Below are 27,545 nucleotides of genomic sequence, written 5' to 3'. Positions count from 1 at the left end.
GAAAGCACACCCTGTTTATTTTCTTTCTTTATTTATGTATTTCAATTACCCTCTTCCTCATCATTTCTAAAAAATGTTTCACCTTTGGCAATGTTTGTTACTAGCTTTTGCTTCAAAATCTCAAAATGTTTATCAGTGTATAGTGCAGTGTCATCTGTAAACTGCAGGAGCTTGACAGAAATGTGCTATTTAAAAATATATATTTTGCATTATTATACACTGTCCTCAAGTCTTTCCACACATTTTACAAGGTTAAAACATAGAACACTACAGCTTTGAAAAGACATGGTTGCACTGAAGAAAGTGTGGACATGTCATAAGTCAGTTTCTCAGTTGTTTTTGTTCAGTCTGACGAGAGAAACTGAAGAATAAGGATAGATACCAAGTCCACAATAGAGGGGTTCGGTGAATGTGGTGTTGAATGTGTGTAAGTGTGTGAGTGTGTGTGTGTCAGAAACGCTGTAGAAGGACAGAGTACCAGCTGACCAGTCCATATATACTCCTACTCTATTAGAGGGAGGTGACGGGCAAGGTATGTAATTGTTCTTATTGTTGTGCCAGGCACTAAATCTGTCAAAGGAGTAGTCCAGACTCCAAGACTTCTCGTTGCATCCAAACACACAGTCATCATTCTCGCCTTTTCTGCTGATTCCTTTATATGCTACTGATATATAAGCACCCTTCCCGCTCCATTCAGCCTCCCAGTAACAGCGTCCAGTCAGACACTCCCGACACAGAACCTGAGAACATTTATCAAATCTCTCTGAATGATAAGGATATGGCTGATTTTCTTTTAAATATGTCACCTTTGTGTTCTCTTCAGACAAACAGAAACGAGTATCTGCTGTATTTGGATCCAGTGTGAGATCACAGGCATCTGAACACAAGAACAGCAATTAGAACCTAAAACTACAATAACGATGTGTGTCTGTAAAAAAGAAAGAAACAAAGAGTACCTACATTTCTGCAGCCCTGGTGTGATTCTAAAGTGTTCATTGTGGTCCAGACTAAAGGAACACACATAATGACAGAAAAGGGTCATGATTAGTTAAATGAATCTATCTATCTATCTATCTATCTATCTATCTATCTATCTATCTATCTATCTATCTATCTATCTATCTATCTATCTATCTATCTATCTATCTATCTGCACCAGGCAACACCTTGGCTGTTATTTTTCTGGTACAGAGTACACATGCAAACATTTTGCAAGATATTGCTAGTTTGTGAAAACGGTTTGAAAAAGCAAGAGCAGACTTAAGTACATTTCATATGGCTTTGTAACTATTATGAATAATATGTCTACCATTGTCCTTACACTGTAAATTATTTCACTTATGTTCAACATACTTGAGCTTTTCCAGTGTGCAGATTGGATCATTCAGTCTCTCACAGAGTAACTTGACTCCTAATTTTCCAGGGTGATTGTAGCTCAGATCCAGTTCTTTCAGGTGTGAAGTTGACCTCAGAGCTGAAGCCAGATAACAACATCCGACCTCTGTCACCATACAGCCAGATAATCTTCAAAAACAAAGTAATTTGATTTTGAATTGGGCACCAACATTTCCCCTTTGCACTTTTTATGACGGGTTTGACCATGACCTTGTAACTTACTTTAGATGTTATATTTGTGTTCAATTCGTGCCTACTTTTGAGTCCAAAAAATGAAAGGTTTTTAATACTTTTAAGTACCTCAGTATCACCAGGGGACAGTTTGCAGTCTTCAGTGCTTCAGAGATCAGCTTCACTCCTGAATCATGTAGGTCATTGTTACTCAGGTCCAGCTCTCTTAGGAGGGACTTTGAAGATTGCAGAGCTGAAGTTACAATTTCACAGCATTGACCAGTGATGTTAGAGTAAGTAAGACTGAAAGACAATGAAATACAATTTTAGAAGAGAATAAATTCCTATCCTGACTCTGGAACTTTTATTGATATTTAAAGTATAATTAAGGCAAGACACTACAGGTGAATAGAGTAAAATTTGTAAAATAATAGATATCACCATTAACCCTCTGAGGTCGGCAAACGCGCCCCCGCGTTTTGCTGGACTTTTTTTACATTGTAGCACTTTAAACTTAAATTACTCCGTCATTTATGGTCATACAGAAAAAATAAATATAAAAAAAGAATCTGTGATATTTCTACTTTTGTATGTGTCCACTTACAATCAAATCAAAACATTGTGCTTTTGAAACATAAAGAAAATAAACAGGGTGTGCGTTCTGCCTCTCCGTCGCGGTGAACTTTTTTTTCTTGAGCACGTCTATAAACTGAAACAAAACTCAGCGAATACTTGTCACACATTTATGAGCCATATACCTTTATAAACATTTAAGTGTGTACTTTTAAATGATCGGACTCAAACTGAAAACAAATATTTTCTGTTTAAGTAATTTGTATAAAACCAACAAGATGTCCAGCTTCTCAAACGCTTCCTAATTATTTTTAATTTGGCCACGCCTACTCGCGCAAAAGATATTCACATGCAAATCTCCACATGGAACGCGAACGCGCTCGTTACCTCAAAAACAAAACACTTCATCAGTCTCTGCTTTTCGTCGAGTTTGAAAGACGTGAGTTTACATTGGCTTTACCCCAGAAGAAGAATGCGATTTCAAGACAAGAAAGATAAGGTAAGAAATTCTTACATATTAGTTTGTTATTGTTGCATAAATTTCACATTGCAGTTGAACTGTTGCTAGATATATGGTGAATATTATAATATTTAGACCCGTGTTTACTGTTACTGTGTTTGTGGATATCTGCTCAAACGTAGATATGTATATGGTAGGCCTAACCATAATTATATTTGAGCGCGATCGCGTTTGAATGTATCATATTTTTAAACGCGATCGCGTTTGAATGCATCATATTTTGGAAAAGCAAAACGCTCCAAACGGCTTCATGTTTTACTATTATCTCATTTCATATCATCATAACGAATGGAAACATTTGAAGTAACATGATAATCAATATATTTTTCTCTAGCTTAGTTGTTACTGAAATCTTTTTGAAAATGTATATAGGCTGCTATATTGTTATTATTTTATGCAGCACTGCGCATAGCCTATACCTACAAGGCACAACAAACCTGTGTTCATTATATAATATATTGTTGGAAACATTTGTGTGAGTGTGTGTGTGTATTCTGTGAATTTTAAAAAGCAATTTTAACCAGAAAAATCTCAAATGTATTCCCAAAATCGTGCAGGCCTTTCTCTTGATATCAGTATGTTCACTTTTTCCTTTTTTTCTTTTTTTTCAGGGCCCAGATGCCACTGAGTCCTGCTGACTTCAACATTCACAGTACATGTCTCTGTACATGAACATGGTAAAGTGAAAATCAAACACCTTGGAAATGAAAGGTATGTACAATGTTTTTAGGAATGGCACAAAGGTCTCTTTCTTTGGATCATTGTTATCAATAAGTGTTTTTTTTTTTGTTGTGTATCTTTGGATTATGTTGTAAATAAATCCAAACAATTTTAAAAGCCATTCTTTTTTTAATCTCCTCATTCTTTGTGCAAGGTTGGTCAGAATGATGGGCCCTGATAAGCTCCTAATAGGGCCATTAGGGTGTGTCTTTGTCTTTCTCAGGTGTAAAAAGCCTTACATACTAATGAGATGATCCGCCCCTTCGCATATTGCTTTTTCACACAAAACACGTCGTAAAAATTTTAAATCAATATATTGTCTTCTCTGAATGAGCAGTCAGGGTGATTTTCACATAGTTTTAGAGCAAATATTCTAGGCTACGTCATACAATTTTCAAAAGTCTTGTTAAGAAATAATCAGTATGGGTTTCATGACCTTATTTCAGTGAGATTTTTTTTTTGTATTTTCACAAACCACGCATAAATGTCATTATCTCAAAACTACAAACTTTTACACACATGCTGTTGATATATTATTGTAGCAGAGTTTGTGCTGAATACAGTGTAATTAGACTTTAGCCATGAAAATGTCACAAGTAACAGAAATAAGCACAAATGTCAGAGCATGTCAGAACACCTCCAGGGCCCAGAAAACAGCTCAGACCCCAGAGGGTTAAACTTCCTCAGTTGATTACTTACACAAGTATATAAAAAAAAGTATTACAAGTTTTTGAAATTTGTATGTTTCATTATGCAAATTATGCACTATCTCATTAAATATGCGTGATTTTGCATTTATTTTCGGTAGATAGATCTGAATATGATAAAGCCAGGTGCAAAATTCTTTTTTCATTTTGTTTACACACAAGATGAAAAAAAAAAATTCAGAGGGATTTCAGGAGATATGCTTTCATTATCTAGGAAATCAAAATATACTGTCCATAGCCTTAAAAAAATATATTCTTTTTTAATTAAAATGTCACATAAATCAGGCCAGGAATGATTTATTAACAAATCCCTCTGAAAATATCTTCAGAATACTGCTAAGTGTATAACTGGAAAGTTGTGTGTACATAGGTGCTACATAGGCGTTACATAGGCTGAGATGTTTGTACTGGAGAATGACAAAAAACTAATTTTGAGAAAACGGCAGTTAAAGATTTAAATAGCTCTAAATGAGATTTCGTCATTAGCTTTAAATCCCCCTTTGGACATTCACGATTGGTTGCTGATAGAAAGGAAATGCCCATATTTGGGTTACATAGCATTGTGCAGGAGACTCAGAGCTTTACAACGAATACCGGTCATGACAGACTTCAATAAACAGACAGAACTCGCCATGTCGCGTTGGAATGCTAACTTCTTGGTAAATTCGGGAGAAACTTACTGCCGCAAGTAAACAAAATGTAATACAATAAACATTTTAATGTATATTTTCAACGTTTTCTTTATAGCAGCTTGAAAGAACACATAATGAAGGAGTAAACTAGCCCAAAATCTCAAAACTGACCATTGCATGAAAAATCTATGTTTTTGACTGCCGTGTCTCGCCTTTAATAATTTACTATTCTACTGACAAATACTACTGTATTTGTTAGTGTTTCTTTACTATTATTTCTTAAGCACAGTCTATGATGGAGCCTGTTGGTCAGTATTCCATAATGGGATCTTTTTTATTGCTTTATCCATCATGTTCATATTATATTTGGCTGATTTTAGATTTTCTTGTTTTTTACTTGAGTGTAAACTTAATAGGAAGCATGCAAATTTGAGGACTGCTTTTAAGGAACTATTTTTATGCAAATATTGTTAATATCTGTCTTGTTATTGCATTGATTTCCACATATAACTCATTAACTGACAAGCTTGGAACAAATGCACAAGGTTGCTAGCTCTGGACACTCTCTGGACACTGTTAGCACAAAGGAAACTCTTCATTATTTTCAGGCCCACACATGACACATGAAACAAATATCAAATACATATTGGAATGTTCATATCAGAAAAAGAAGGACAATGAGAAGAGCCTTCTGTGTGTGCTCTCATCATTTTATCATTTGCTGGCTTTTGCCTTTTTGATTTCTCTTTACAAGTGCTCTAAGTTAAACAAAGATTCAGGTCAGTCCATGATGATGGGACTCTCAGCAGCCCAACATTAGAGTCCCCAACCCAAAGCCTCTACAGAAGTGTTTAAAAACTGTTGCCTGGTGGCACATCAACAGTACACATTTTATTGTCTTTCTGATTTGGCACATCCACTTCAGGAGCCCATTCTTCGTACATCTTCATACTCGGTTATATGGATTTTACTGTTGACATTTGACATGATTGAGAGGTCTGTTCCATAAAACAGGTTCCAGACACTGGAAAACTGTTCCAGAAGCTTTGGATAAAAGTGTCTGCTAAATGAATAAATGTAAATGTAAATGTAAAACAGGTTTACCAAATAAGCCAGGCTTGTTTCAGTTAGCCCTATATATTACAAATTTAGCATAGCTCAAGCTCAGTCACTCTGCCAACTTGGGCAGGGCAGGCGTACCGAACATTAAATCTAAAAAGTTTTTATTTATTTATTTTTATCAGAATTTAAAATCATTCAATTAAATAAGGTGCCATGAAGAGATTCAGGTGCGCTCAAGTCACACCCCAGTCACCAATCAAACCTACAAAAACAAAAGAAGAAAACAACCAGAACTACAACAACTGGTTCATACCCAACAGGGGTTTTCAACCTGTGGGACGCACCTTTTAATTCAGAGGCTTAAGTAAAACGACTGTGAATGTAAGCTAGCAAATCTTTAATCATCCACTAGAGCAGGGGTTCCCAAACTTTTCCATTCCAGGAACCACCTAGACAAGAATAATCTATCTCAAGACCCACCAAAATAATTTTGAAGCATGAATGTGGGGTGGGAGGCGTTAGTTCTCTTTGGAGCAGTTTTTTCCTTGTCATAGTATGAATGACATATAAGTTTAATTGCAATGCAAACATATGGTACATTATCAAAAATGTTGAGAATTTAAATAGCAGCCTAATGGCTGTTGAAATAATGTGAAGAATACTGAATAGTTTTTGTCTGCTGCCTCAACTGATTTACCCAGACATGGCAGAACAAATTTAAAGAAATTACAAAGATTAAGTAAGCTTAACCTTAACCAAAGGTTTGATATGACAAAAAAATCTGAATATAAATAAAATAATAGACTAATCATTTTTTTGAACAGTAGGCCCAGGACCTAGAATTTCAATACTAATTGTTGTGTTTTCTGTGAAGTTTTGTCATTTGTGAAGTTTTGTTATTTACATGTTTAATTAAATGTTTAATGTTTAAATTTGCTTTAAACTAGAGCTACCAATGTTGCAAGTAACACTTTAGCAGCACAATAGTGTAGTGCCTCTTTAAGAGAGGAGTGTGCTGTGAGCACATGTGACCGGTATTTACTACGTGAAAAGGAAGCGTGAGATTCATTCAGTTTGTAGTAACTTTCAACCCGGTGTGCAGCCACTTGGTAAGCTCTCTTAATCTCAAATGTTTTCTTGTCTACTTTAATGATGTATGCTTTATGTTGTCTGCTGTCGCCATGCTATGCTGTTGTACTGTGTTTATGTCCGTTGCACGTTAAAAATAACGCTATTTCGCTATTCTCCGGTAGATCAAAGCAGATTAGTTTACTGATAGAGATAACGCTATGCGCTGTATAAATTATAAACTGGCGAAGTGGCGAAGTCGTGGGATTAACATTTTGATTCATAACATTACTATACGTATTCATTTGTATTTACTCTATTTCGTTTTATAATGTTTGATGAAGTAGGAATCGCGGACTTCCTGGTTTGCCGCGGGGCATTTTGGGAGCTGTAGTTTCCTGCTTACAGAAAGGATTGTATGCATTTTGCATAGAGTTGTGGTAGGACTTAAGTATGATGCATAATGTTTAAAGTGTGAATTGTGTACGTTTAAATTATGAAACTATTATTATTATTATTATTATAGTATATTAATATTATTTTCTATTTGTATTTGATTAATGTTATTTAGTGTTGCTTATTGTTATTGGGCTGTTGAGGTAAAGAACTGGGGCTGGTTGTAGTATGCACATGGAAATTGAAACGTTGCATTTCTTGTTATTTCAGGTTTATTACCTGGTTATCCTTTTTGAAATAAACAAACAAATGTGGAATACCGAGTAATATCCTCTTTGTACACGGGGTTGCCCTTTCCGTGGGAAGAAAACGGAACAGTAATAAACCAAACGGCCCAAGAGCGTTAAGCCAAGTCTGCCACTGCCATATCAGCATTGACCAGTGAAGGAGCACCAAGGGAAGAGGAATAGGCCAAATAGACCCCTCTGTCAATAGCGCCTTGGTCAGTGCAAAGAAAGGAAGATGGATTTGGCAGAATTAGTGTCCCTAAAAGGAAAGCGCTCAACAGCACAGAGCTCTTTCAGCAAGAGAGCCAAAAAGCTGTTCCTCACTGTAGACCTCCTAGAAAAAAAGGTGCTCATCGACGAGATCAGAGCACTTGGTGTGGACTTTGGAAAGCTGCACGACACTGGACTCGAATATGTTGATGCTCTAGGAGAAGTGGAAAGTGAGGAAGAAAAAGCAGAAAAAGAAGCGGCTCATGTAGAGGAGAAAATGGCGACGTGCCTTACCACCTATACAGAAACGCTCCGGCTCGCTAAAGAGACGTTATGGTCCAAATTCGCCTATGTTGACCTTAAATTGTACGCCGATGGTGCAGAGGAGAAATGTGCTGAAGTGGAGAACACTGATCTGAAGGAGTTGGCAGATGAAGACTTTCAAGTCCTGAGAGAGGGCCTGGTGGAGAGAATCAAAATGCTTGAGCAGAAGGTGCTTGAATGGGAAGGTCTTGTCCCTGGAGCCAAGACAACAGTGTATAAGCAGCAGCTATACAAGCTGGTCAACAAACTGCATGACTGGGTGCGGAGCTGGCAAAAGTTGAAGCGGACAGAAGAGGTCGACGGAGGAGAAGAGGTTGAAGAAGCAGGTGCTAATGAAGAGCATAGCGAGTCCGAAGAGGGGCCCACTAGAGCTGGCACGCAGCCTCAAATCCCCAGTGTAACACCTGTATCCAGTACTGGAGCAGCTGCGTTTCCATATGCACCACCACAAAGCATCTCTGGCCTGCATCCCGGAGCATACGGCTTCAGACCACAGATCAGTCTTGAAAGAACACGCCTGCCAACGTTCTCGGGAGACATGACCGATTACTATCGGTGGAAGGCTGAGTGGGAAGAGCTGGAACAGCTGGGAAACCCACAGAGAACGGCTGGTGTTACAAGGTTCCACCTCCTGGCAAGTCTCAGCGACAGGGTTAAGAAAGACTTGGTTCTGTCCAGCTGTGCGTCGGCGGATGAAATGTTCAGGCGCCTCGACAACCGTTTCGGGAACAAGGCGAAAATCGTCCTGAAGATATCTGAGGAGGTTCAGGGCCTACCCCCTGTAAAGGGTGACAACCCTAGGAAAGCAATTGAGCTGATCCAAGCAGTGGAGCGGGCCCTTAGTAACCTTGTGATCCTGGGAGAAGAAGATGTTATAAGGAACCGTTGGGTAGCGCAGTCCCTTGAAAGCAAGCTACCAAGCTCTCTGAAGGAGAAATGGATTGCACACAAGACTGAGGCTGTGAATGGGTTTGCTCCACATAATCATTTCGACTGCTTACTGTGCTTCCTGAAGAAGCAGGAGGCAATCCTGGAGGAGCTGGATCAGCTGGAGGTAAGCCCTAGGGAGGGAAGCTCCTCAGTGAAAGGCCCGGCAGACAAACTAGAAAGAGGAGTCAAGAAAGCATTCTCCAAAGCTACCTCAGGCCGTAGAGAGGCTCAGTCGAAGCTACGTTTGGGCTCGTGCACTGCCTGTGCTGATGAGACTCACGCTGGCAGGCTATTTGCTTGCAAAACCTTCAGGGAGATGGATCTCCAGAGGAGAAAGACCCATCTAAATACCCATGGGATTTGCAATCGTTGCCTGTGCCTCCACCTAAAGGATGGCCGTTGCAACCCGAAGTTCCTCTGCAGTAAAATGGACTGCCGCAAAGAAGAGCCTCACCACTATCTGCTCTGCCCCAAGTCCATCGCTCAAGAGAAAGACGCTGGCAGAGAGGTGCAAGGTACCAAAAGGGTGGAGAGAAAAGGCCTCGGACTGACCAGCAAGCAAGAAGAGCTCCTGGCGAAAGTCACTCCGGAATTAAGAGCAGAATTTAGGAAGGCATTTTCCAATAAAGCCTCAACCACGATCTGCACTGCTGGAGGTGGACTGAAAGAGTACCCAGTTATAATGATGTTACTGGAAGTGACAACTAACTAACTAACTAACTAACTAATTTATCCTGCGAGTGTTGTTAAACTCATCGCGTTGTTCAGCGCAGAAAACACTTTTGTGCTTGTGTGTGTACATGTGAAATACTTATTACATTTATACTTTCCTTGCAAAATGCATGCTAGGGAACGCAAACAATGCACTTTTACGACGACCATATCTCTGAAAGACAACAGCGCTGTGTTGAACAGACGACAGAGATAAATGCGTTTCCCAAAAGCATCATATGCCTAAGTAGATCGTAGAACCATTGCCACCAATGGTCTCAACAATCAACTTAGCTCACGATGCTTTTCGGAAACGCAGCCCACACTTGAATCAGCCTTTCGTGACATTTCAATTCTCCGATGCAATGCGATCTCATGCAGAATGCAGAGCATTGATTTGGAGTAAATGAGTTTCTTCTAGTTAATAATGCGCACCGAACCGCTTAATGAACCAAACCGCTCTGAGACGCTGAAAATTGTAATCACGCGTATAGTCGCACGCGTGCGCTTCATGAAACACAATGCTAACATATTTATCTAATTAAAATCGCACTAAGCAGTATAGCGATTTCTTTTTAACGTTGGTAAATCTTGCAACCTGCTTGTATGTGTGTGTCATTCATGAAACGTAAATTTAGCTACAGCCAATAGTGACTGATGGTGAACTCTCTACGTTAATGGGCCTTTCCACACAGAGGGGATTAATTGCAAAAAGCAAAGACCTGGGTGAATCAAAACTACAGAAGTATGATGAACAGTACATAAAATACGGATTCACGTGCATCACACTTAATAACGAACCACGTCCACAGTGTTTTGGATGTTCTGAGGTGCTTGCAAATGACAGTTTGAAACCTGTGAAACTAAGACATCACTTACAAACCAAAGACCCGACATTAAAAGATAAACTGGTTGACTTTTTTCGCCGTAAAGAATCAGGATTAACAAATCCCCCAAAAATTATGAATAGCCAAACTACTGTGGCAGTCAAAGCGCTTACTGCTTCATATGAGGTGGCGTATTTAGTTGCCAAGGCAAAAAAGCCTCATACAATTGCAGAGAACCTCATTCGTCCAGCAGCAATGGCCATCTGTAGAACTATGTTTGGAGATAAGTTTGCCAGTGACGTTGAACAAATTCCACTTTCAGACAACACTAGAAAACCTGCTGTATCACTGAGATGGCCACCAAAGTCAAATGTCAACTAATTTATAGAATAAGGAATGGAAACAATTGTGGTAACACTTTCTTTCACAGCAAAATCCCCAGAGTTAAATTAGCTCTGCTTAGAGAACATTTGGTCCCACTCTACAGAGAATTAAAATAACTCTGAATTAGAATTAAAGATAATGAATCAGTTGTAGTTCTTGTGTTTCTCTTTTTTCTGTTCTTGTTGTTTCTCTTTCCTTCGGTCAAGTCAAGTCAAGTCACCTTTATTTATATAGCACTTTTTACAATACTGATTGTATCAAAGCAGCTTCACAGTGATAACATGAAAATAATACAAAAAAAGTTTGTTTCTTGAAGAAAATTGCGTGATCATCCACCTTAAGTAAGGCAGATCAGTAATACAGCGGGGGAAATAAGTATTGAACACGTCATCATTTTTTTCAGTAAATATATTTCCAAAGGTGCTATTGACATGAAATTTTCACCAGATGTTGGTAACAACCCAAGTAAGCCATACATACAAAGAAACAAACAAAAATAAGTTCAGAAATTAAGTTATGTGTAATAATGTGAAATGACACTTTGAAAAAGTATTGAACACATGAAGAAAGGGAGGCGCAAAAAGGCTTGGAAAGCCAAGACAACTGCTGAAAACTTACAGTAATTAAAAAGCAATCCAGCCCCCTGTCAGTGGAAATTAATAACAGCTGGTTCAGTCCCAAATGATGGCCTACAAAAAGGTCTCATTGCCAAGGTGTCACACAAGACACATCTCATGATGGGTAAAAGCAAAGAGCTGTCTCAAGACCTTCGCAACCTAATTGTTGCAAAACATCATGATGGCATTGGTTATAGGCGCCATTCTAAGCTTCTGAATGGTCCAGTGAGCACTTTTGGGGCCATAATACGGAAGTGGAAAGACAATAATTTCACCATAAATTTGCCTCGACCAGTGCTCCTCGCAAGATTTCTGACAGAGGAGTGAAAAGAATAATCAGAAGAGTTGTCCAAGAGCCAACACCAAGTTGTATGGTGTTTTTAGGGTAATGTGCACTGCCATTTCTCCTCCAAATATGGTGTGTATTATGGCATCCAAACAGTTCAATTTTGCTCTCATGTGACCACACTATATTCTCCCAGTATTTCACTGGCTTTTCCAAATGTTGTGCAGCAAACTTTAAATGAGCTTCAACATGCTTTTTCTTCAGTAATGGAGAATTGCGTGGTGAGCGTGCATACAGGCCATGGCGGTGGAGTGCATTACTTACTGTTTTCTTTGAGTCAACAGTACCTGCTATCTGCAGGTCTTTTTGAAGCTCTCCACAAGTGATTCTTGGCTCTTGGACAACTCTTCTGATTATTCTTTTCACTCCTCTATCAGAAATCTTGCGAGGAGCACCTGGTCGAGGCAAATTTATGGTGAAATTATTATGGTTTCTTTTTATTATTTTTATTATAATGATTATTGATCATGATAATGATATTTGATTATAATAATAATTATTATTATTATTATCCGTATTATGGCCACAAAAGTGCTCAATTCAGAAGCTTAGAATGGCGCCTATAACCAATGCCATCATTATGTTTTGCAACAATTAGGTTGCGAAGGTCTGGAGACAGCTCTTTGCTTTTTACCCATCATGAGATGTGTCTTGTGTGACACCTTGGCAATGAGACCTTTTTGTAGGCCATCATTTGGGACTGAACCAGCTGTTGTTAATTTCCACTGACAGGGGGCTGGATTGCTTTTTAATTACTGTAAGTCTTCAGCAGTTGTCTTGACTTTCCATGCCTTTTTGCGCCTCCCTTTCTTCATGTGTTCAATACTTTTTCCCTGTGTCATTTCACATTATTACACATAACTTAATTTCTGAACTTATTTTTGCTTGTTTCTTTGTATGTATGGCTTACTTGGGTTGTTACCAACATCTGGTGAAAATTTCATGTCAATAGCACCTTTGGAAATATATTTACTGAAAAAAATGATGACGTGTTCAATACTTATTTCCCCCGCTGTATTGTTGAATATTAAATGTCCCCAACTAAGCAAGCCAAAGGCCAAGGCAACAGTGGCAAGGAACCAAAACTCCATCAGTGACAGAATGGACAAAAAAACCTTGGGAGAACCCAGACTCAGTCGGGGGCCAGTTCTCCTCTGGCCAACGAGCGAACAGTGTATGATTATGATCCTGGCAGCATTACAGATCAGAACATTCAGAATATCATCCAGTTCTATCTGGTTGGAAGTCGGAGTCATCACGCCGGTATGGAGACGAGTTTTTTGAGGATCAGTGCCGATGCCTGTCGTGTCGATGAAGCCTTCACAGGGCTGATGAGGCTGGCACTTCAGGGATGCGTCATGGATGGGTCCAGGTGCAGGTCCACCATCTGATCTGGATACGGCCGGGATCCATCTGACTTCAGTAAACAGGAGAGGGACTGGTTGACACTTCAGGACTGCGTTGTCATTGTGTCCAGGCGCAGGTCCTTCATTGGATCTGGATACGGCGGACTGATTGCGATTTGGCGATTGCGATTTGGCTGTTAGCGTGCCATCTGTGCGCTCTTTATTTATTTTTTATTTTTTTTACTTTTTTTTTATTGGAACAAAGAACACAAAGTTATCATGGATGCTACAATATCAGACAGTATCACAAAATAATTCCAACATCTTGATATACAATATCACACTTTCCTCAATGGTTTACATACATAATCCATTTTTCCCACAACTTGTTACATTTGTCTAGTTTGAGCCTTAATATAAATGTAAGTCTCTCCATACTGTATATTTCGTTAATGATCCCTAGCCATTGATCCTTAGTTGGAGGGTCAATCTGCAACCATTTACGGGTTATTGCTTTCCTACTGCTTGCTAGCAATATTTTTAATAAATATTTATCCTTGTCTAAAACATTTCCTGGTATTTTACCTAAATATATAGTAGTGAACGAAAAATCAACCTCTACTCCCAATATTTTCCCAATCTCTGCCACGACTTCTTGCCAAAATAATTTTATTTTTGGGCATGCCCAGAAAATATGATAGTGATTAGCCATCGGGGTTTCACATTGTCTCCAGCAAAAGCCACGGCTCTGTGAGCCTGTATGAAGTGCTGTTAATTTGGGAGTTATAAAGAATCTTACTAAATTCTTCCATCCAAATTCCCTCCAGGATCTTGAGTTTGTGGTATTTGTCTGTATCACACATATATCTGTCCAGTCTTCATCTGTTATTTGTGAGCCAGACTCTTTCTCCCATTTTTGTTTAATGTATATTGATGAATGATTCTTGGAAGCTTGCATACTTCCATACAATCTAGAAACCAGCTTTTTGTTATCTTTTAATGTGTACGCATTTGAGAATATTGTAATTAGATTATGATCTTCTGGCAATGTACGTTTAATTTTTTTGCTAAAATAATCTCTGACCTGCAAATATCTATAAAAATCCTGCTTTTCTAGTCCAAATGTATTTGAGAGTGTCTGATAACTCTGTAATTTCCCATTAGAGATGACTGAACAGTAAGATGTGATACCTCTCCAAACCCACTGTTTAAATCTCTCATCTACCCTAGCCGGCTCAAAACCTGGGTCAAATGCTATCCAACTTAAAACTCCAGTTTGATCCTCTAATTGCAGTTTCTTCAATACTCTGAACCATACCCTCAGTGAAAATACAGTCCAAGTACTCAATCTGTTATAGCTCCTTTCAGCTAGTTTTTTATTTCCAAGTATCGACTGTATAGGTGTATCTATCTGTGAGACTTCTAGGGTTTTCCATCTTGATTCATAGCTGGGTATACACCAACTTACTAAGGGTTTCAATTGAGCAGCATAATAATAGTCTTGAAGACATGGTAGAGCTCTCCCTCCCTTTTCTTTTGTCAACTGCAAAGTTTTAAACTTTATTCTAGGTTTTCTACCATTCCAGACAAACCTTGAAATCATACCATCCCATTCATTAAATTGTTTTTGCAATACTTCCAGAGGCAGTGATTGAAAAAGATAAAGTATCCGTGGTAGCATGTTCATTTTAATTATTTCTATTCGATTACTCATATCTAATGGGAGCAGGGTCCATTTAGAAATATCAGATTTTATCTCCTTATTAATAGGACCATAATTACTTTCAAAGAGTTTCGCTATATCTTTTGTTAAAGTTATCCCCAAATATTTTATTGACCGAGATTTCCAATTGAAATCATATTGTCTTCTTATATGCAGATTGGGTCTAAAATTATAAATAAGGGTTTGAGTTTTTTGTATATTTATTTTATATCCAGAATATAAATTATATGTTTTTAAAAGAGTCATCAATTTAGGAATACTCGACTTTAGATTAGTCAGAAACAACAGGACATCATCTGCATACATACAGATCTTATGTTCATCTCCCCTAATCGAGATCCCCTTTACTTCTCAATCCTCTCTTATTGCTTGGGCCAAAGGCTCAATGAACAGGGCAAACAAAGCCGGACTTAAGGGGCAGCCCTGACGTGTTCCTCTTTCCAAATGGATTGTTTCAGACAAGTGACCATTAATTTTTGCGCTCTTTATTTTTTTATATATTTATTTTTATTTATTTATTTTTCGCACGCCTTTTACGAGTCCATCAAACAACTTAGGTGAATAAGATCAGTCAACAAACACGGTAAGTCATGTCATCTTCTCCTCTTATTGTTACTTGCACCTCATGCAACATGTTTAGCATATCCTTCTCTGTCAGCACAGGATTTACATGTGATAAATGCAGGGAGATAGTAAAGCTTACAGGGAAGATTTCAGAACTAGAGACACACATCCAAGCTTTAATGGAGGTTAATTGTAGATACTGCTTTTAGATACTGCTTTGGATGCGACTAGCTTAGTGAACTCTTTACATTGTTCGGTTCCGGCTGAGGTAGAGCCCATGCAGCAGGGCAATTGGATGAGGATGAGACGCTTTAGTCGCGGGACAAAACACTGCTCTTCCGTTCCGATTACAACATCAAACAGATTCTCCCCACTCAGTGAAACACCCACTGAGAATCCTGTTGAATGTGCCCTAGTTATTGGCGATTCTATTACACGGAACGTGAAAATAGAGACACCAACCACATGTTTGCCGGGAGGCAGAGCGCCTGACATCAAAGCAAATTTAAAAGTGCTGGCTAATGCTAATCGGAAATTCTCTAAGATTATTATTCATGTTGGCACAAATGATATTCGACTCCACCAGTCGGAGATCACCAAAATTAACGTTAAAGAGGTGTGTGAACTCGCAAGTACAATGTCAGGCACTGTAATTTGCTCTGGCCCCCTTCCTGTTCGCAGGAGTGATGAGATAGTTAGTAGACTGTCCTGTCTAAGTGGTGTCCGCAAAATAATATAGAATTCATAGACAATTGGAAAAGTTTTTGGGGCAGACCTGACCTGTTGAAAAGAGATGGTATTCATCCCTCCTGGGATGGTGCTGCTCTTCTCTCTAGTAATATGGCACATAGTCTTAGAGCTCAAACATGACAATCTGGGGCTCAGGTCAGGAAGCAGACAGACTGGCTAAACCGACCGTCTGCTAGCTGTCTCACGTCACCAAGGTCAGATAAATCCCATCACATAGAGCCTCTTTCACCTAGATATCATCATATAGAGACTGTGTCTGTTCCCTGAATTAGGAAATGCAAAAAACTTCCAAACCAATCTAAGGGTAAAAATGTAATTGATGTTCAACAAATAAAAAACATATATAATACAAATGAGCAAATGATAAAGCTTGGGTTGCTGAATATTAGATCCCTTACTTCAAAAGCACTCATTGTTAATGATATGATTACAGACTATAGATGTGCTGTGTTTGACAGAAACCTGGCTAAAACCAAACGATGACATTACTTTAAATGAGTCCACCCCGCAAGATTACTGTTATAAACATGAACCTCGTCTGAAAGGGCAAAGGGGGAGGTGTTGCTGTAATTTATAGTAATATAAATGGTTGTATAGTATAGTATTTATAGTAATATAAATAAACCAGGCGGGGCCTTTGCGAAGTGACGTCACTGAAACAGCATTCTGAAAACAGGTCGTTTGGAGACACTGCTGATGATTTATGGGGATTAATAAAAAAGGAGTGAGTGGATTTTTATCACTATTGGCTGATTGTGTACACACACTGCCAACACACATTTATGTCCAAGTGCGAAAACTGCGTATATCATATGCATGTAAAAACTAATTTTAGCATACAACACAATAGCTTATTTATCTAATGTATTATCGTAGGCCTATAGCTCACCTTTTGCTGCACTATGTTTGAGTGAGCGGAGCAGATTCTTCAGAAAGGCGCTCTCCGCTCTGGAGGAAATATAACCGCTCCGCTCACATGCTACATGTGCGTTCTGTGTGCACGTGTGATGCTGATGTTGCGCGATGTTAATCATGCGGTGCCCTAGTGCATTTGACCAGCATAAATTCGGCATATGTCAGACTGACTGGCCGGTCGCCGGTCATGAACGATCACCTGAAAATCAGCCAATTCTGGTCACAAGCTGATCAATCGGTGCATCTCTAGTTCAAACCCTGCTTCATCTAGTCTTACCATTGTGCCTTTGCTGATTTAAATTCAGCAGTGCTGCTAGCAGCTACATTTTCAAAAGATTAAACCTTTCAGGGAGGGTTATGTCTCCCTACACGCTATTTATTGTACACTTTATTCATTGTAATATATAATTAACACTCACAAAGCTTTTTTGCAATTCATCACAGCTGGTATCAGTCTTCTTCTACCCTCCTCCGATGTGTTGTATTTTTTCAGGTCCAGCTCATCCAGCACCCCCTCTGACATCTGAAGCATGTAAGTGATTGATGAACATTGAGAAGGAGTGAGTTTCTCTGAGTGTTTGTCTGATGTCAGAAACTCCTGAATCTTCTTGCACAGAGACAGATCTTTCATTTCCAGCAGACAGAGGAACAGATTGATGGATCTTTCAGTGGAGAGATTGTTGTTCTTAATTGCATTTTTAATATACAGTGAAGTTTTCTTGATGCTCTCTGAGCTGTTCTCTGTGTGTGTCAGTAGATCCTGTAAGAGTCTCTGATTGGACTCCAGTGAGATGCCCAGCAGGAATCGCAGGAAAAGATCCAACTGTCCATTTTCTCTTTCTCGAACCTTATTGAATACACGTGTATGCAAATTATGTAGTGAATCAAAAAGTGCTTCTCTAGTGCTACATAAATAGCAGTAAACTACATAAAAAGCAGCAAGAAACTCTTGAAAGCTCAGATGAATAAAGCAATAGACTTTGCTCTGATGAATCACAAATTCCTCCTTAAAGATCTCAGTACATATCCCAGAATACACTGAGGCATCATTGATGTCTATACCACTTTCTTTCAGGTCCTCCTCATAGAACATCACATTGCCCTTCATCAGCTGTTTGAAAGCCACTTCAGCAAGTTTCACAATCACTTCTCTGTTGGAATGCAAGGGTTTCTCTGGATCTCTCTCTTGATATTTCTGACTCGCATGGATCTGAATCAGCAGGAAGTGGATGTACATTTCAGTCAGAGTTTGAGGGATTTCTGCACTCAGATCTTCTTCCAGGAGCTTCTGAAGCACAGTGGAGGAGATCCAGCAGAAGAGGGGTATGTGGCACATGATGTGGAGGCTTCTTGCTCTTCTGATGTGAGAGATGATTCTGCTGGCTTGATGCTCATCACTGATTCTCTTCCTGAAATATTCCTCCTTCTGAGGCTCATTGAATCCCTGAATCTCTGTCAGACGGTGGATGTATTTGGAGGGGATCTGATTGGCTGCTGCTGGTCTGGAGGTGATCCAGATGAGAGCCGAGGGAAGCAGCTCTCCTTTCATGAGGTTTGACATCAACACACCCACTGATGAAGTCTCAGTCACATCAGAAACTGTCTCACTGTCTGATAACATCAGTGGAATTCGGTTTTCATCCAAACCATCAAGGATGAACACAACTTTACACTCATCATAAATCTTTGAGTCCAGATCTTGAAGTTCAGGATGAAAGTCCAGCAGAAGTCTGTGAAGAGTGTACTGCTCATCTTTAATGAAGTTCAGCTCTCGAAATGGAAGCACAAACATGAAATCTACATCCTGATTGTCTTTTCCCTCGGCCCAGTCCAGAATGAACTTCTGCACAGAGACGGTTTTTCCAATCCCAGCAATGCCTTTAGTAAGAACGGTCTTGATTTTCTCTTTCTCCTCACATCCTGGTTCAGATGAGGTTTTGAAGATGTCACTGCAGTTGATTGGAGTGTCTGTTTGTGCCTGTTTTCTCCATGTTTTCTCCATGTGTAAAACCTCATGTTCTTCATTCACACCTTTACTCTCTCCCTGTAACATGTAGAGTTGTGTGCAGATTCTGTTCAGGAGGGTTTGATTCTCTTGCAGTTCGATTCCCTCGGATAAGCTCTCATACTTGTTCTTCATGATGATTTTGTGTTGGTATTTCACTTTCTGAAGAACACCATCTGATTGGTGAGAATCCTGCTGCAGATCTCCAGTCTCCTCAATCTGGGCTTGTTCCATGACAGGGCTTGTTCTAGATCTGTTTCTGTCTGAGTAGCAGCTGACACACAGTCTGCTTAATCCCTCGCCACAGGTAAAATAGACTGTATCTGTCAGAACTTGCTCACAATCTCCACATCTGGACTGACATTGGATTAGATCTTCCCTCACCACACTGCAGAAACCCAGAAAAAGATTTTCCACAATTGTTGTATGCATGCAAAAAACAGTAACACTTTTTTAATGACTATAGTGTAATAAAGTACTTACAAATCATTTGCAAACTATTATTTTTAAGTCAATTCATATTTTATAAACTGTAGTTCAAGTGCCCCTTTATTATTCCCTTTCATGCAGTGTGTAATATAGCTATTTGTGAATGTAAACGTTCTGCAAAGTTGTAAAGTCGAAAGTGCACAATAAATAAAGTTATTGTCTCCCAAAAGAAAGAATCGACTCTGACCAGCCTTAAAGAATCTTTTGTGTTTAGAATCATACTGCTTTACGGTTCTATGTCACTAGAAAATATATTTGCACAATGCCTGCCTATGTTGTACATTGTCAGCCCGGGTCATTTTACTGACGACTACTTCTCAAATCTCGTGGGAGTTCAACATGGGATTCGCAAAACGCTTGTTCTTGAAATATGGGTCAGTACTCAGTTTGTTTGGACCAGTTTGCTCTTCAGAAGCACAACCTGTATGTGTGAATAATTATTGATATAATATATTTTCTACCTAGTGTTCAAAATACTTAGTTTTGTGTTTTACATTGTGTAAGTTTCCGGGTAATCAGCTGAACCAGTCTTACTGAAATACTTCTGCTAAGCAGCTGTGGGCCAATATTACCTCAAATTGTGCCCATTAATACAGACTGTCCGTCATTCTTACTACTTTGAGGAAAGATAAAGGGTGAAGCAAGATTTGTTTTACAATGTTACATCAGTCATTCACGTTAGTGCTGGGCTAATGTATGCGCTGTTCTTGATATAGTTCCTGCATGTGCACCGCAATAAATGATAAATATACACATTGGTTTGTTGATGGACATGCACTTGTTAATGCTAATGGTGAGGAATTACAGTTGCAACATCTCATAATGTCCCTCAAACTGAGTAGCATATCACTGAGAAACGTCCTGCTGAAGTCGTTCTTGCGATGTAGGTTCGGGTTGAATTACTAATTCTTCCAATGCATCATCATCGACCTGCTCTCTGATTGATATGGTAAAATCAATGCCATTTTTACTGTCTTTACAATGTGTACAATCGCTGAGCTGTAGGAAGCCTCCGGACAGAGCTGTCGTTCAGTTATGATAATGGCCGCGTAGCTTCCGACACGTGCTGTACGCGGTAGACCAATCACAACAGACTGTGCCATCTGGCCAAACAGAGCAGAAAAAGCTTTCCAAAAGGAGGAGTTTAAAAAGTCGTTTGAGAATCATTGAAAAAAACGATTGAAATAATGAATTGGAAAATTATATTAATTAAATGCTTTAAACCAACCTTTATTGCACATTAATTGCATTCATACTCAGTGTTGTTTACAAATGTTTAAAAATGCATTAACACACACACACACACACACACACACACACACACACACACACACACACACACACACACACAGTGGGTTTCCATGTTTTATAGGGACTTTTCATAGAAATGATGAGTTTTATATTGTACAAACTGTACATTATTTCCCCTAAACCTACCACTAATCCTTACTAATGTATTTTAACATAGTGTTCTTATTTTTTTTGTTAAAAAAAAAAAAAGTTTTTGTAAGTTATTCACATTATTTTATTTATTCGTTTATTTTTAAGTGGTTATGTTTAGCTTTGGGGATAGGCAAAAAAGGGTCAGGAACTGCATTATTTTATAATGTTTCCTGGCGTGCACTTATAATGTTAGTATGAGTTTTACATAAAACATTGTCATAATTTAGAAATAAAAGGCCTTTTTTCCTACGCTGATTTTAGCCCTCTGATATTCAGTATACTTCAGTATAACTGCTCTGTACATATAATTCTAACATTGAATTATAGAAGTTTATAATGTGTTATGTGTATGCTAGGTCAAAGAGATGTGTTATTAGTCTAGCTTTGAACTGACAGAGTGTGTCTGCTTCCCGGACAATGTTAGGAAGACTGCTCCAAAGGTTTGTGCTAAATAGGAACAGGATCTACCGCTAGCAGTCGATTTTGATATGCTAGGTATTATCAACTGGCCAGAATTTTGTGATCGCAGTAGATGTGAAGGACTATAATGCGTTAAGAGCTCGCTCAAGTACTGCGGAGCTAAACCATTTAGTGCTTTGTAAGTAATCAGAAATAGTTAAAAATGTATGCGATGTTTAAAGGGATACTTCACCGCTGGAAAGATGAATGTGTATTTAAATTGGGTCATTTATGTAGTAGAAATGTGAAATTATTTTAGAAGTTGGTGCCTTCTAGACTGAAAAAAGCCAACAACTCCCAGAATGCACTTGCTTTGCTGCCCTATGAGGCCACTCCCAAGCCACGCCCACCGGTTACAGAGAGCAGTATCGGAAGACATAATACAACTAGGCTACTAATTGACTCGAAACTGAAATGACACCGTTTTATCATGAGTCGTGAGTTTTATCGCTCGAGTCTGCCCGGGCTCTTCAGACATGTCCAGCCGGGATTTCGAGATCACCCAAAATGTCAGGCATTCGGCTTTTGCTTTCTACAGTCGGCATTCATTATGTTTATATTATTTGACACTGACACGTACGTGTCAGCTTTGCAGGTCATGCATTCTACTTTACATGGATCCCGACCGAGACGATAACACTGGAATTTTCTTGGTAATGCTAAAACGCACATCAACCAATCACTTGTTAAGCGTTCATGTAAACACTACATTCAGATTCACCAATCGGAATGAATTCAGTCTGATTGAAACAAAAGGTGTACATGTAAACATAATGAATGGCGACTGTAGAAAGCAAAAGCCAAATCCCAGACATTCTGGGCGATCTCGAAATCATGGCCGGACATGAGGGAAAAAGAGGACGTATGGACGTATACTCAGCTTTCTCCACAGAGCAAGAGCCTGTTAGATGGCTGACACTATTTGTACATTCTGTGAGTGAGATCCCACCCCCTATGGGTGGGTTGAAAACATGAGGAAACCAGCTCCTCCGACTGGCTGTAGTCTCTAGCCTCTGGCCAAAAAAGCCTCAGATGACGCAAAATTACAATTTTTGCGTCATCTGAGGTTTTTTTCCAGACAGAAAATACAGAAATCTCTTGTCTCAGGGGGACATGAGGGAGGGAAGCACGGTCATTAGAAAATACTACCGGGTTTCTACTGATACAAAGCTTAATGCTAAGCGGTGAAGTATCCCTTTAATAGGGAGCCAATACAGTGTTGACAGAACGTCTCGGTAACGTATGTAACTCTCGTTCCCTGAAGGAGGGAACGGAGACGTAGTCGTACGTTACAACTGATTGGGATCGCGCTAGGGAGCTTGTCACCTTTGAGTATTGTAAAAACGAGCCAATGCACATTGGCGTGCGAGATTTGCATCTCACGCTCCGCCCTGCAGCGTGGGTATAAATATGAAGCGGATGCACGCACCAGTTGTTTTTCGCTGAGGAGCCGAGCGGACCCCGGGTCAGCGGTGGTACAGCAACAGTGGCTACGGGACTACGTCTCCGTTCCCTCCTTCAGGGAACGAGGGTTACATATGTAACCGAGACGTTCCCTTTCAGTCGCTCACGTTCGACGTAGTCGTACGTTACGACTGATTGGGATCCCAATTAAAACACCACTAAAGCTGCCACCTTCCAGTGCCTAGACAAAAGCATCCTAATCCTCCCGCAGCTTTTTGGGGCGGAGGTAGGACAGGGCTTAGGCCAGGAACTCACTGCTGTTCCAAAAACCCACTCAGTAGACTTGGATAACACTGGGAAAGCGTGCCATTTCGATGGAAGGAGGGACACTAAGTAGCCCACAACCAGCCAGCAGGAGGTAAAGTGGAGAATACACATACTGACTGGGCGAATTATCGGGCAGTACAACATATGGAATGTCACTGAGGTGGCTCCAGCCAAACAGGGGGGAGACCCAACCGACAGCGACGGCAGAGCAAACTCTGCCAAGGGAAGACACGGCTCAGGGAGCTGTACCGTGGAAACACACATATGGGATCACCGTAGGGATCACAACATATGGACCCAGCCTAGCACAAGTTCCACTAAGCTTACAACTGGTAGGCCTAGCATCGGATGTTATGCCACGTCCAATGCCGAAGAGGTGTGGAGGAACTCACAGGGTTCTAATAAGGAGAACTAAACTGGAGCAAGAATGGCGCACGTATCCAGTCCATAGGAGGGGAATGGCGCAGCAAGCCGACACAGAGCATGCTTACGGTGTTAACTGGCTTCTATGTGAAGAGAGCACACGGGAAGCAATTGGTTCGAGAAGTAGGCTATAGAATCTAGCGAACGTGTTAGGTGTCGCCCAGCCCGCAGCTCTACATACATCTGTCAGCGAGGCACCCTGTGCCAACACCCAGGAAGTGTCTACACTTCGTGTAGAGTGAGTTCGCTGTCCTGGGGGACAAGGTGCATCTTGGGATTCATACGCCAAGATGATGGCATCCACTATCCAGTGGGCCAACCTCTGGCAGCATTTCCCTTCTGCTGGCCTCCGTAACAGATGAAGAGCTGATCTGAGTTTCTGAGGCTTTGCGTTCTGTCCACATATATCTGCAAGGAGCGGACAGGACAGAGAAAAGCCAGGGCTGGGTCTGCCTCCTCTGGGGTCAGCGCTTGCAGGTTCACCACCTGGTCCCGAAAGGGTGGTAGGAACCTTGGGCACATTTATCTGTTAAATGCATGCAGGTCCCCTATCCTCTTGATGGAGGCCAATGCAAGCAGGAGAACTGTCTTTTAGAGGCTCAAAGGGACGTCTCTGAAGTGCAGTCAGCACCAGTGATAAGTCCCAAAAGGGTATAGAGGGAGCACAAGGCGGATTCAATCTCCTCACTCGCCTAAGGAATCTGACGATCAGGTTGTGCCTTCCCACAGATTTCCCATCCACTGCATCGTGGTCTGCGGCAATAGAGGCAACAAACACTTTGAGGGTGGAGGGAGACAGCCTTCGCTCCAACCCCTCTTGCAGGAAAGAAAGCACGGTCCCGATTGAGCATCTTCGGGGGTCTTCTCGGTGAGAAGAACACCAATCAACAAACAGGTTCCACATCAATGCGTAAGCATGCCCTCGCAGAAGGGATGGTGTCTACGACTGATTGTGGTAGATCACCTAGAACCTCCGTGTCCCGTCCAGGGACCAGTATGAAGTTTCCAGAGGTCTGGGTGCAGGTGCCATATGGTGCCCCGTCCCTGAGAGAGAAGGTCCTCCCTCAGAGGAATGGGCCAGGGAGAGAGAGAAGGTCCTCCCTCAGAGGAATGGGCCAGGGAGAGAGAGAAGGTCCTCCCTCAGAGGAATGGGCCAGGGAGGTGGTGACGAGAGGAGCATAAGTTCTGGGAACGAAGTCCGGTTGGGCCAATAAGGGGCAACTAGCAAGACCTGCTCCTCTTCCTCCCTGACTTTGCACAGTGTCTGTGCAAGAAGGCTCACTGGGGGAAACGCATATTTGCGAAGTCCCCGGGGCCAGCTGTGTGCCAGTGCATCCGTGCCGAGGGTGTCCTCTGTCAGGGAGTAAAACAACTGGCAATGGGACGAGTCCAGAGAGGCAAACAGATCGATCTGTGCGGCTCTGAAGTGGTCCCAAATCAGCTAAACCACCTGGGGATGAAGTCTCCACTCTCCGGGGGCCACATGCTGCCGTGAGAGCTCGTCGACGGCACGATTGAGCACGCCGGGGATATGAATGGCACGAAGTGACCTCAGGTGCTTCTGACTCCATAAAAGGAGGTGGCGGGCGAGTTGCGACATGCGACGGGAGCATAGACCACCTTGATGATTAATGTACGCAACGGTCGCAGTGTTGTCCGTATGGACCAGTACATGCGACCAGTACACAGTATGTGTTGCTCTTTCAAGAAATGAAACGCTCTCACCAGTGCCGGAGCACACAGGGGAATGATCACTGCAACACTGACAGGGATGGTGCAGCCTGTAACAGTGAAGCACTCACTCTCTTCGCCCTCAACCGGCCGTCAGACAAACAAACACAAACAGAAATGTGATAATGTTAAAACAGCAGTTGAGAGCTCAGAAAGCTCGCGACCACCGCTGCACTCGCGCTGTAGAACCACCAGCGCCGGGAGAGACTTCCTGAAGAAGCACCGACACACTCGCTCGTTGTAATACAACACACTCTTCAGAGACATCGACATTAAAAATGATAGGCTCCGAAACGAAAGACAACTGGTGCATGCATCAGCTTCCGTATTTATACCCACACTGCGGGGCGGAGCGTGAGATGCAAATCTCGCACGCCAATGTGCACTGGCTCGTTTTTACAATACTCGAAAATGACAGGCTATGTCGAACGTGAGTGACTGAAAGGGAACGTGGCTAATGTAGAAGTATGGTCATACTTCCTGGGTCTAGTAAGAACTCTAGCTGCTGCATTTTGGACCAGCTGTAGTTTGTTAAGCGTGAGAACGTTTTTTGTCCAATAATTAGAATCTCTGTTTTTTCAGAATTAAGTAGTAGGAAATAACTAGTCATCCAGTTTTTTAGATTTTTACTATAGACAAAAGGGACTTTGTTATAACAGGAGTTTTGGCGAGAGTCTAGTACTCAGCCACTGATAAACTTGCGCTATTTGATTGACAGCTCCAGCGATTGTAAAGGGAGCATTTTGGGATCACTTTCTATGTACAGTATAATTTAACCACAGATTAAATAACAGATTTTTTTATTTAATTTTTTTAAATCCTACTAAGAAAAACAATGTGAAGTTGACCGTTTAGTCAACTTTAGTCAAGAGGATGTTTTTCCACAGCCAGGAACAGCACAACGTCTGCATAGTATCGCAATCTTGTTATTATCACAATCTTATTGTAAACAACTACTTTAGATCTACTCACTGCTCATCGACTGAACACCAGCGTGCGGGGCCAACGATGTGATTATGTAAAAGTGGTCATTGTTGTCTTGGTCCAGAGGCAGTCGTATGCAAATGATTGTGCCTTTGACGTCACATGCCACATCTGATTCAAACGAAGCTTTTTACAGCTTGTTTATATACTTTGTTGATGACAAGGACGTTTTAAGTTATGGAACTTCCAGGATGTATTAATACAAAGACCTCTTATATGCCAAAAGATCAAGGAACATTAGATTTCTCATGTCATGACCCCTTTAATGTATTTGTAAACATTTGAATGAACTCTTAATAATAACGCAATTACTGTCCAATAAAGGTTTAAAGCACCGTGACCTAATGTAAATAACTATTTTGATAGTGATAACTATTTACAGTTAATACGTTGTTAACAAAGCATTATTTAACTCTTAACATATGAGCTAATTAAACAATAACACTTTGTTAATTACAGTGACAATAAATGAAGAACTCGCTATTTATATAGTTTATTATTGCATTAACTACAGTTCATAAACTATTAATTAACTATTTGTAAATTATTTGTAAACACTTTACTACTCTATATTTATTCAAAAAAAAAAATCCTCAACAAAAACAATTCAACAATGCTTACCTTGGTTTACTGAATCCTGATTTATCATTAAATCCAATAGGTTGTTTACGAGAACAGTTGCTCTTCATAGAGACACCGCTGACAGCACCCCCCTCTTCTTTCCTCTCATGTAGATTCATTTTGGGTGTAGTCTTGACTCTGTATGTTACTGTAATTATTATACTTGGGTAAAATCACATCTAAATAAAAAAAGAGAGGAAAAAAATAAGGAAAATGAGCCATGGTCATTTCCTTATTATGACACCCTGTGGTTTTTCCCTCTTAACTTTTTATGCTTGGGCTGCAGCCTATTGGGATGCATGTGCACAGAGTTTGCATTTCAGCTCATCAGGTTCTTTTCCTATACCATTCTCACTAATCCCCCCCTGTCATATTATATTACATTTCATATTATATCCCCCCTGTGAGAGAAATATAAAACATACTTTTCTTAAGAGGTAAACCCTGCACCCCCAGTATGTTTTCTCAGTCCCAAGGCCTT

At 40.4% G+C, this 27,545-nt stretch overlaps 1 protein-coding gene across 1 annotated transcript; it reads right to left on the bottom strand.

Annotated features, from left to right (window-relative positions):
* LOC311302995 (NLR family CARD domain-containing protein 3-like) lies at window positions 1–27,183 on the bottom strand (the record flags this gene model as incomplete). Its single annotated transcript, XM_084429198.1, has 6 exons — window positions 1–877; window positions 961–1,007; window positions 1,354–1,524; window positions 1,696–1,869; window positions 17,598–19,571; window positions 27,065–27,183. 6 exons carry the CDS (start codon window positions 27,181–27,183, stop codon window positions 330–332), a joined length of 3,033 nt encoding a protein of 1,010 aa, XP_084285324.1. The 3' UTR covers window positions 1–329.
* Between the last annotated feature and the right edge of the window lie 362 nt (window positions 27,184–27,545).

This window comes from Rutilus rutilus (assembly GCF_951802725.1).
Source record: "Rutilus rutilus genome assembly, chromosome: 13".
NCBI classification, from domain to species: domain Eukaryota; kingdom Metazoa; phylum Chordata; class Actinopteri; order Cypriniformes; family Leuciscidae; genus Rutilus; species Rutilus rutilus.
Note: the sequence above shows the minus strand (reverse complement) of the source record. Positions and strands in the feature narration are given on the sequence as shown.